This window comes from Limulus polyphemus, unplaced genomic scaffold (genome assembly GCF_000517525.1).
Source record: "Limulus polyphemus unplaced genomic scaffold, Limulus_polyphemus-2.1.2 Scaffold5520, whole genome shotgun sequence".
Classification (NCBI taxonomy): Eukaryota; Metazoa; Arthropoda; class Merostomata; order Xiphosura; family Limulidae; genus Limulus; species Limulus polyphemus.
Window position 1 is genome coordinate 14245 of NW_013671130.1, and position 12021 is coordinate 26265.

Consider the following 12021-nt stretch of genomic DNA (forward strand, 5'->3'; position numbering starts at 1 on the left):
GTCTTATATATATAAGACGGTCACAACGTGACGGAACAAGAAGTGTAATGAGTAATTGAATGTTTGCGGACAAAATATTGTTGGCCACGTGAGACGTGGATTATAGTGTTGTTATAGAGCGACTGTTGAAATTAAGTGTATTGTAAAGTTGTATTCGGAAAGAATAAACCAGTTTTATTAAGTAAGAACTTGTGCCGCTAAAGTTTCGTCGGAACGAAGTTACGGAAAATTAATTAATAAACGGAGACATAACAATATTGTTGGCCACGTGAGACGTGGATTATAGTGTTGTTATAGAGCGACTGTTGAAATTAAGTGTATTGTAAAGTTGTATTCGGAAAGAATAAACCAGTTTTATTAAGTAAGGACTTGTGTCGCTAAAGTTTCGTCGGAACGAAGTTACGGAAAATTAACTAGCGAACGGAGACGTAACAATATATTTTTAATAAAAGATGCCTGCTTGCTGTGTTTTTTATTGAATTTCACGCAAAGCTACTCGAGGACTATTTGCGTTAGCTGTCCCTAATCTTGAAGTGATAGGTTAGATGAAATGTAGCTCGTCAACATCACTGTCCATCAAATTTTGCGCTACTCTATTCAAATAATGGGATTGATTATAACATTATAACACCCACACGGCTGAAGAGGCGAACATGTTTGGTATTGGGATTGAATCATCGACCCGCAGTTTGAGAGTTGAGCGCCCTAATCACTAAGCTATGCAATAATAAAATGAACTAGTCAGATCTCTTGGTTCTTTTCATTTTATCTAACTTAAAATTTCTATAGGATGCAAATGAATCTTAATGTTATTAATTTATCAGTTTATCGTGGTGTTAGACTTTTTTACAAATATATTGTGTTAGACCCTAAAAAAAATTGATTGACAAGTATTTTTTCTTCATTTTCAGGAAAAATCCTTTAGGAAGTCAAGCCACACCTATTTTGTAAGCGACACCTAACGGGAATATATTATGAGTCATAATTATGGACCAAATGAAAATATATGTCCATATATAGAATGGTTATTAGCGGTCGTTGACGCAATGACCCAAAAGCTTTTCTAGGCGAAGTGGTCATATAGTATTCACAGTGTTACCATTAAAACGAAGTTGTTTAACGTTACTGTAGCTAGATAAACTCTGGAAAGGAGTAGCGTGAAAACAAGTTAAAAATATTCACAAAAAATTAACTTCTCTAAACGTCTACGTGAAAAGTTTTCAAAACATTTACCGGAAGTTGAACTTACTTGAGGTAGGCCAATATTAATGTTAAATAATTACTCAAATTGTAAAATGCTAACCCTTATTGGTATTAGTACCCTATTCGAAAATATAATCAGACGTTTGTAGCTGTGCTCTACAATGTGAGTAGCAGGCCTAATTTAGTAATACTGTTATTAATACTACTAGTACTAGTACAACTAGTAATATTACTTAAACTTCTAATATTAGTAATAGCTGATAGTATTATGAATAAAGTGCAACTAATTTAACTTAAGTATAAGAAGTATAAGTGTTGTACTGGATATTGGGTCAGCCCAATGTATGGTATTAGTAATTGGGTGTGAAGCCCAAAAGTGGTCGGTAGGTTCTTCCGTTGTAACATTAGTTTGTTTTTTTTCGGGCGGAAAGAAAATATGTTAATAATAATTGGGTTATGCAATACAAAAACATTACACGGAACCAATGGCTGTTTTGTGCTATATTTTATGGAAATCTTTTTTTTTGAAGTTATACTTTTAGTTTTAAATATATAATCTGAAAAACACCCAAAAGTTTGTCACAATGATATATATATATTTTCTCAATGGTTATTAATTATCACTTAATGTTTCCTGTTTCTAACTATCAAAATAAACTTGCAACAACTTTTAAACTTAAGCTACAGAATGCATGTTTTTGTAGATTGGACAATAGTACAGTTAATTTTGTAAACTTCAAAAGAGAAATAATTTGAGATCTTAACTTATCTGTGTAAGAAAACCCTTATTTCTAAAGTTCTATCCCAACCCTCCTCTGAACCCTTTATCTTGCATCTAACAAATCCTCTGAGACCAACAATAAGTAGGTGATACATTTTTTCTGACTATGCAAGAATGTATGATAAGCATTATTTGGGATGTTAGATAATTGTGTATATAACTTATTAGGATTAATAAATTGAACACTTGAATATTTATTACATAATGGAAGACATACAAATTTGTATACAGAAGAATTGCAAATCATTAAAAGTGCTTCAGTTTTCACCTGTTGAACTAATCTAATAATGTGACCATAAATAATCTGCATAGCTCATGGTCTAATAAATCAATTTACTATTTAACAGTTTTCTACACTCTTTGTTAGAATGTATAACTTAATGGTAGGCACTTACACTAATTTCATTTTGTTCCCTTTGTCTGTGCCTGATGGTTATGAACTAACTTCACAATTTCTTTATTAGTATAAAGTTGTATATATATATTGTCATATAAAAACACTCAACTCCTATTATGTAAACTACCACTAATAATGTTCATGGGAGTTATGGATACTAGTATCTGGTAACAGTACTTGTTACATGCTGGTGTTGGGGCAGTATGATGCTGTATGTCCTGTTTAGGTACACTGATGTATTATTTTGTTCTGTAAGTTATATTGATGGTTGTCTGTTTGTATGAATGATTGATGTATTAATTGTGGCTAATATATTCACACATTTGTTAAAAACCAAACATGTTTATCAAATATGAACACACATGAAAGGTTTCAAATGAATTCTATTCTCACATGTAAAAATACTCTAGCAGGGAGTAGAAGAGTTAGTGACACCCCATGAAATAAGAAATGCAACAATGGTTATGTTAAAAATGTTATGATATCGGCAAATTCTGTGCATTGGTATTAAATACCGTTATAATGTATTCTATCATTGGGCAGGTTCTTTCGGATTATTTGGTACAAATGTGAAATCCAGACCACAAAATTGTAACTAATTCATTTATTTCTCCAGTAAAGGTTTACTGCATCTACATTCACTGACAGGACTAACTTCACAAATAAACTTTTTAACATAAACTATGAAACTGCTGTAGAGACCTAATACACTAGTAAAATTTAGCAGAAATATTTTAATTGACAAGAAAACCTGACTAAATTGCTGATTAGCTTACAAAAACATAACTCTCATGACTCAGTCAATCTTTCCTCTGTCATCAGTTACTTGATCTTTCATTTTTGTATTTATACTGAACTCTCACTTCTACCAAGTATGGAAAGTTTCTAGATTTTAGGACTACTTTTATGACCTTTCTAGATTTAGTGTCAGCATCATTTGCAGCTCCCTCTAGCAAACAACTAAATTATAGCATTGAAATATAGCTTACAAGAATATTATTTATTAAGCTCTTGAGTAGAAAATGTCAATTTCATCATTTTTACTTTTTTCTTGTGAGTGAGGTGTACAGGGTGGAGAAAGTGAAAATTTAAAACTCTTATATTCCAGGAAATTGTGTATGAGTCCCTTTCAAAGAAAAGTTGAGATCCTAACCTATTCCTGTCAGATAACCTGGCCATCCACAATAATAGCCATTCTTTGAACCCTTTTTTCTTAAAGTTACCCATTCTTAAATATGAACATAACTGTATAAAGTATTTAAGTGCCTCCTTTGGCTTTCGATTAATATTACTTCCTGACCCTGAAAATGTTTTGTGAAATATTGGAATTGATCGGAATCACATAGATACTAACCTCTTCAGTAATTTGGTAAGAAGAAAAATTAAAATATTGAAAATAAAATATCAGGACTGTACATGCTATTTAATGTGACTATAATGGACTAAAACAACCTCCACAACCAGGGTCAAATAAAAAAAAGTTAAATACAGTTAAATATGTGCCTGGCTAGGACTTGATACTGACATTAATGAACTATACAGCATAAATATAAATCTTAATTATTTCAATAAATATAGGAATTGTGGAAAAAGGAACAAACAAAAAAAAAACTAATTAAAAAAAAGAACATGATATTCTGTACTTAAACAACTACAAGATCAATAACAATGTCAAATAATAATCAGTAATAATGAATTGTAACTATTATCTCATGGCCTTACTCATTGAAGCTCATGGCAGGGCTTTTATTTAGTCATTAGTCCACGAGATTACATCTCATGTGACTAGCTATTACCATAAATTCACATAATCTTTCACAACATTAATAATATTTGTATATCTCTGCTAGAGAAAGCTGTTATCAGTTTCATAATACATATATACTCAAAATCAATGTGATCAGTTAGAAGTTGAGTTAGTGATTTAATGTAACTAAAAACTAACAGGTAAATTAAATGATAGAAGGAATAATAAATGAATGGTAAACAAAATCATAAACTAAAAAGAGAATTTTCTATCTCACATGGCTATTTTAACTAATGGCATAAAAAAAAAAGAAGCATGAGACAATATTTGTAATGCTATGCTTTCAAGATGATACCACACTTTTGCAAACAGTCAGCTATCTTCCCCATGCATCTGCCAAAGAGACTTGCATGCCACTAGCCTTGAGGAAACTTCTGCCTAATTTCATGTGATTTATTGTGAATTGCACTACTGCATAATAACATAATTATGTGACAAAGCCCTCCATCAATAGAAGGGAACACATCTCCATCTGCAATAACTCCACCTCTGAAATTGCACTCGAGAAATTCATTCTTCTTCTTAGCATGTATTGTCCAAATGGTTTTAACTTTCTCGTCTATGTTCAATTTATTGAGATTTGCATAGTTAATAAAACTTTGATTTTCATTTTCTTTAGCTATTGTATTATTAATTCTCAAATGATGATGATTTATACTTAGACTTGATTGTTGGAAATTGTTCATACTTAGGCTTTATTTCTGTTGTGGCCTTTGAATGCTCATTGCAGCCATTATCTAGTTCATCACTCTTTTTATCAGTAACTATCAAATATGTATGATTCTTTGGGCACCTATCTCTTCGTCTGCTGTTGGTCTCACTTTCAGCCAACGGTTGTCTTCCATTTCTTCACCTTGGTCTCTTTCCTTGCTCCTTATCTCTTCCCAGTTCCTTTTCACCTCCCTTTGACCCCCATCTATGGTTTTTCTCACTTAGTCTGTGGTTGGCCATGGTCGATGTGTCAGACATCTTCCTATACATCTTTGTCTGCCTACCTTCCCATTGTTTTCTGTACTTCCTCCTCCTTTTTCATGTTTTCCTGTTCTTTGCTCTTCCATCTGATTCATTGTTGGCTCCTCTTATATTGTTTAGTATCATGTGGGCCTTTACTTGCCATATTCATGGTCCAGGGTTGGCATTCCTTTTTCCCAGCCTGTTTCCTTCTGTTAGTCCATTCTGGAATGTTTCCTCTTCTCCTGGCTCTCTTCATCTCCTATGGCTATTGAGTAGGAGGGACTTCTGGGTTCTGCGATCTTTCTTATACACACATTTAATATTTGGTACTTTCTTCTCTTTTCTAAACCCAGTCCATTCTGTCTTTTTTGCCTGATCTATGACATATCTGGCCACTAGGATTTACACTTCTCATTCTTTTCCAACATGGGAGGTTAGTTTGCTTTTGGGGACTCTAGCTTACATATAACCCTTCATTTTTGGAGGGAAAGCACTAATGTATCTTCAACTATGGACCTTACAGACCCATGGTTTTCTTTTTTGGGGTTCATTTTCCCCTTTGTGAGTATCTCTTTGGGGTATTGTCTTGGTGATTGGATCATGCTCAGACTACTTACTGCCTCTTATACAGGATATTTCTTTTCTTCGACAATTCCTTCTCTGTTGAGGGTAGGAATTCTGATGTTTCAATGTTGGTCATTCATTTCCTTCATACCAATGGGCTTTGCCTTCTCTCTGTTCTTTGGGCACAATCTTATTCCTGCCTCTACTGGTGGATCACTTGGTCTTGTTCCACTCAGTCTCTTTCATGGTTGTTCTTTGCACCAACCATATATGAGGGTCCTTTTTCAGATCCCTTTTCTTTTGGGCCCATTTAAATCAGGTTAATCATCTTTCCTATCAATTGCTGAGGGCTTGTATATTGATGTCGGACTTTCTGAGCTAGTCGACATTCTACTGACAGAGTGGTCTATACACCCTATGTCTCTCATTGGTTTTGCTTTTGGTTGGTCACATCCTTTTTGGGATACACTTGCCACCTTTTACAACTCTGAGCTTCCTCCCATATGGTCCACTATTCCTCATCCTTTGACTGTCTATCGATTTCTCAGCCAGGGCTTAGTGGACCATGGAGAATCTTCACTAACTGGATGATATACAATTGAGTACTAATATGGTGGAAAGTTGTGACACTGTTAGTATAGCATATGTAGGTCACCCCTCATATAGCTATACTTATAACACATGCCACTTGTGTCCTTTTCCCGTGGAGAGTCTGTTCAGTTGAGTTGAAGCAACCACACTATATAATACTATGCCCTCATTTTGCAGCCACTGTTTGTTCAATAGAGTTGAGGTGTGCACACACAATGATGCTGTGCCCTCCTCCTGTGGTCATGTCTGTTCAGTTGAGGTGAGCATACACACTATACCTGTCTATATGACATGAGAACTGTGCCTATCTCCCACAGCTTGTGTAGGTCCAATAGTCTGACAGTTGAGGTGAGCACATAAAGTAGGGTCTGAACACACCCAAACCATGATACACAATATTGGCTTTTTGACCTTATGCGTACAATTACTTGGATGACCATGTTCATATATCACCCATCCCTGCAACACATGAGGCTCATTTGCCTCTTCCTCCTTTCTTCTCGAGCAAAGAGCATACCCTGGACGAGATGAGATGTGGTCTTCCACAGGCATGACCCTATGGAGCTCATGCTATCAGGTGTCACACTCTATGGGCTTCCTTTGGGCACTTTCTGAAGAGAGCTCAACTAAGTAAAACTGTACTGGCCTCTTCATTACTTCAATGTAGAATTCTGTGTGAAGAGGTGTAGTATCCTCTCAGAAGTTAACATTTTTTTCACCCAATAGATACCTCTATACACGCACATTCCCACCTACCTTCCCCACTTCTGGTGCACTTTGCATTCCTTGTCTCATTAAAGAATGAATTTCTCGAGTGCAAATATAGAAATGGAGATGTCACCTTCTTATTGGTGGAGGGCTTTACCACATAATTATATCATCTTACAGTAGTTCAATTCATGTTAGATTGCATGAAATTAGGTGGGAATTGCCTCAAGGCTAGTAGCATGCAAATCTCTGGCATATGCTCTGGGAAGATAGCTGATTGTGTGTAGAGGTGAGTATTTATTGGAAATACATTTTCAGGGAAGGAAGATATTAACCTTTGATACCAAAAATAAAAATTATGAAACTGCCAAATAAGTATTGTTTCAGGCCCATGCCTGTGCAGACCTCTAATCTATAGTATAATAATATCATAGACTATTTTTTTCTCATGTGGCTAAATGCTGTATGTCTCTTACAAGACTTTCATGCGATTGGTCATCTATCCAGAAGTTTGGAGATTTTTTTTTCTTTATTACTCAACATTGGTAGTGTTATAGTTTTTAAGATATTAACCACCTAAAGTAATTTTCTGAGTGTGTGCAAAATATTTATTACTAATTTTACAAGTTACTTTCATTTATATTCATGACATATACTGGCTTATTCATGTGACAGTCTTTTTAATAGTAAATATTTGGTGAATGAATACGGGTAAAAAATGTTACACAGATATAATAAGTGCATTTGTCACATAGGTATAATAAAACAATAGTGATTTTAAGGCTACTAACCTTAAGATGTTCATATATACTTCTACAAGTTTTGGAATTACTACTATAATCATCCTAAAAATGCTTCAACTTGTAAAAAATAATACTTTACAGAAGTTAAATAGTTAATTTGTTTGTTGCTTATGATGAAAAGAGTTAATAAATAATGTAATAAAACCTATCTATTGTGCTTATCAAATTGTATTTATACATTTTATGCCCCCAATATAATAATGTTTAATCAATGCAGTATAATAAATCATATGCTTTTGTAAAGTTAATATAATACCATCTTCAGAATAACTACACTCATAATATTTAACCATTTAATGTGTATTTACTAGTTATCAGTAGTTATGATGTATTTTTAAGAACTTCAGATGCATACAGAAATTTATTTTAATTTATTCTTGTTGGGTGTAGTCAAAATGTCTAGCCGTAAGACCAGATCAAGGACTGGACCAAAGAAACGTGCTCAACGAGCCACTTCCAATGTATTTGCGATGTTCGACCAAGCTCAAATTCAAGAATTCAAGGAAGCATTCAACATGATAGACCAAAACAGAGATGGTTTTATTGATAAAGAAGATCTTCACGATATGCTAGCTTCATTGGGTAAGAACTTACTTTGTTTTAAAGTACCTGTGCTTGTTTAAAATGTAATATGTGCATTGTTCAATAAATGGTTTAATTTTTAATTAGGATCAATACACAATTGTCAACCAAGAAATGTTTGGTCACTTTCCCACTTAGTGTGGAGGAAGTGTAGAACAGTTGGCTTTGCACTTTGAATTTGAAGTTGGATGGTTATGACTTGGAGGTTGGCTCACTCCATGCTGTTGTGTTCATGAGCAAGGCACTTTGCCCCTATTGTTTCAGTCTACCCAGCTGCCTGCTGTTAGCTGGGGGTTAACCTGCGATGGACTAGCATCCTGTCCAAGGAGAATGTCATCATTTTTATCCGCTTGTGCCAATTAAGTTAGAGTTCAACATTGGATCTTTTGTGTCATCTTGATGTAGGAAGGGCTTGATCTTTTGATCACCCACTCAATGTAGCAAGTATAGAACTACATAGCTATATTTATTTGTACATCACTTTTAACCATACCATTAGCTCAGAAGTCATACTGTAAAAACTAAAAGTTGTTAGCACAAAGTAAAAGAAATTCAGTTTTTTAATTGCTTATTAATTATATGAAATAACATGTTTTTTGCCCAAAGAGTAATGTCATATGATCTAAAATAACAGTTTACATTACTTTATTAGGGTATGTGTTCATATGAGCTTCTTGGTAGTTATTAGGATGACCAACCATAACACTGTACATTAATAGAGCATAAAATTCTATTAATCCTATCTCAACAGGTCACGTGTCAAAGGCCATGTCATCGTGTTTGTTGACTTGCATTCAAAATTTTATTCAACTACTATTTTATGAATTTATGTCAATAAATTTGGTATCAAATTTTAGATTATAATTCAAATTTTTAATACTATATGTTAGTTAAATTCTTAATTTAAAAGTAAATATTAAAAAAACACAGCTAAACATTGATTTTTGTGTGTCACGTGGTATGTTGAATGCACTACTGGTTCAGATTAGATGTTTGTGATGGCAAAATACAAAATCTACAGTGTTGTTCAAAATAGGAACTCAAACTACCGATATTGCCAAGCTAGAATATAGAATAAGAACATCTTATCTTTTCTATTTGCTAAGATATTGCTCATGTACTGAATCAAACAGAGTGGTCCCTTATATACACTTCCTTCTATGTATGATATGAATAACCAGTCGAAAGCTCAGATTGTTCCTGTAGTGGTTTTCTCAGCCATTTTGATGTGTTATTGTGTTAACTTTGTTCTTTTCACACAACATTTCAAACAATGAGGTAAGTCTTTAGAGAACTTGGAATTTAAAATTTTTTTTAGACTCAAATACAGTTTAGTTACTAAGCTTGATAAATTATACTGAAATTCTATGGTATTGACATAGTAATTTATGATTTTTTGGCTATGTAAAATGTATCTATAAAACCTAAAAAAATATTTGTTTCACATCTTCCACGTGGGCAATTTAATAAGGCTTAGCAACCTACAACAAGCGGCAAACGAGTACAAAGATCGTAACTAGTTTGCTTTACTTCATTATTTACTGTTCTATGTTTTAAGGAAAATAAGTTTAAGATCGTATTTGTAAATAGTAATAATTAATATACATATAATGTATAATAATTGAAATGTGACTGTATTTTACAAAATACTAGTCCACTAAGCACAGCCTAGACAGGTCACTTTGTAAAGACTAAAGGTCAGTTTCATATCACTGGATACGGTAACATGGGTGCCGCGTCATTGTATCTTCTGTATTGTTATCGAGGCATGGCTGGAAAGTCAATATAAAACATTATAAATATATATAAATGTATAATGTTATGATATTTTAAGCTATTTAGACTATACATTTGTGTTATAATTTGGAGTCATTCTAGAACAAAAAAAATCATAATTTTTGTAAAAATCTTTATTGAGGTTACAAAGTCCATCAAATCGAACCAACCCATACAGAAATACAGTTGTGAAAATAACAAATTAAATATACTTTTCTCACCTTCCTACTCGTAAAGATTAGAATGCATTATTTCATCAGTTGGGTACCCTCACTTTAATACATGTAGGGAAGAACCCAGAAGACAAATACCTGGAAGATATGATGAACGAAGCTCCGGGTCCGATCAATTTCACCATGTTCTTAACTCTGTTTGGTGAGCGACTTCAAGGTACAGACCCTGAAGATGTCATAAAGAATGCATTTGCCTGCTTTGATGAGGACAATAGTGGCTATCTTCATGAAGAAAGACTCAGAGAGTTGCTTACCACCATGGGTGATAGATTCACAGATGAGGCTGTAAGTTTTTTGTTGTTATTTTGTCGGGTAACTAAATATGTAACATGGTTATAGTAGTTATGAACTAGATCTTTATTTAATATGATAGACATCTTCAGGTACAATAATTTAAAATTGAGTTGTTTTTGTTTTTAACCCGAAACTGTTGTATTTGAATATGTATCTTATGCTTATTGTAGTAAAAAATGTGTAACAAGTTGAAATATCACTAATCACACAAAGAGTACTTTACTTAAACTACTGAATTTTTGTTGAGGAAAATAAACACTGCCACATGACATTTTCAGAGAAGTTTTTTGTTTACAAATTCAGCAACCTTACCGTAAAGAAGCTTGGAAATAGAAGATTAAAAAAAATGACTCGTTTTGAGTGTAGATTTACATCAGATGTCAATTAATTGAATATGGCTTTCATTGTTGGAGAGAAATTTTCTCTTCAAAATAAATTTATGAATATATTTCAAAAATACACAGCACTGCTGTTCATAAAAATAAATAAAGACATATTGGAGATTGCTAGATGGTGTACTTATTTTAACCATTTTTAAAACATATAAAAACAAGAGGGAATCCTCAATAGCCATAGGTAGGATTAGAGTAAATTAATCTGAGACCTTTTTTTTTTTCCTTTGTTTTAGTTCTATTTTTATACAGCAGCAATACCAAGTTTGGGGCGCTTGTATACCTCATTCGATTTTATTACTCGTCAGGATCTCTACCAGCTTACCCTCAAATTGAAATTCTTTTAGGCAGGATTAGAGTAAATTAATTTACGAGATCTTGGGCTTGATCAAGTACATCAGTCATAAGAGTTTAATATCCTGAGGCCAAAACTGGAATTAGATCTCAAATCAGTCACGAGGTGATGGAGACACGAGCTAAAAGTTTGTACTTGAAAAAAAACCAAAAAGAAACTCGGAGTCATTCTATGAGCCGCTATGCTGCAGCTAAAATAAAAATACTAATTCCCAGGGAGGTTTTCTTGGTCGACCTGTTGTAATCTTGAATGTGTTTTGAAAAAAGTGATTTTCTTTTCAAAAATGAAAGATGCATTTGATTAATTTGGCACCTGATGTAGGCCCATGACCAAAAGTGGTTGTGTTTTTTAATACTTTATTTATGAGTTTTTTTTTTACAGTAATAAACTTTATTAACTGTATATAAAAAGTTTTTATAAATGTCTTTAAGTACCCTCAGAAGAGTTTTACATTGCTTAGATTGGTAGTTCTCAAATTTTAAGTTAACCCAAACGAACCCTTTCCTTACTTAATTAATATTTTACTATAGTACCCCCGAAACCGACGTCCTTCTAACGGTTTTTTAGGTTTTTTTAGTTAA

At 33.4% G+C, this 12021-nt stretch overlaps 1 protein-coding gene across 2 annotated transcripts in view; it reads left to right on the forward strand.

Moving 5' to 3' along the window:
• The first annotated feature begins 998 nt into the window (after positions 1–998).
• Positions 999–12021, forward strand: part of LOC106472681 (myosin regulatory light polypeptide 9-like) — a 17070-nt gene continuing 6047 nt past the window's right edge. The window contains exons 1-3 of one of the 2 annotated variants that reach the window (XM_013933335.2): positions 999–1254; positions 8199–8390; positions 10455–10684. In XM_013933335.2, coding sequence (XP_013788789.1) covers positions 8204–8390; positions 10455–10684 — 417 coding nt within the window. In that variant the 5' untranslated portion in view covers positions 999–1254; positions 8199–8203. Of the gene's footprint in view, positions 1367–8198; positions 8391–10454; positions 10685–12021 lie in introns of both variants that reach the window. The other variant, XM_022401234.1, reaches the window with a different exon arrangement.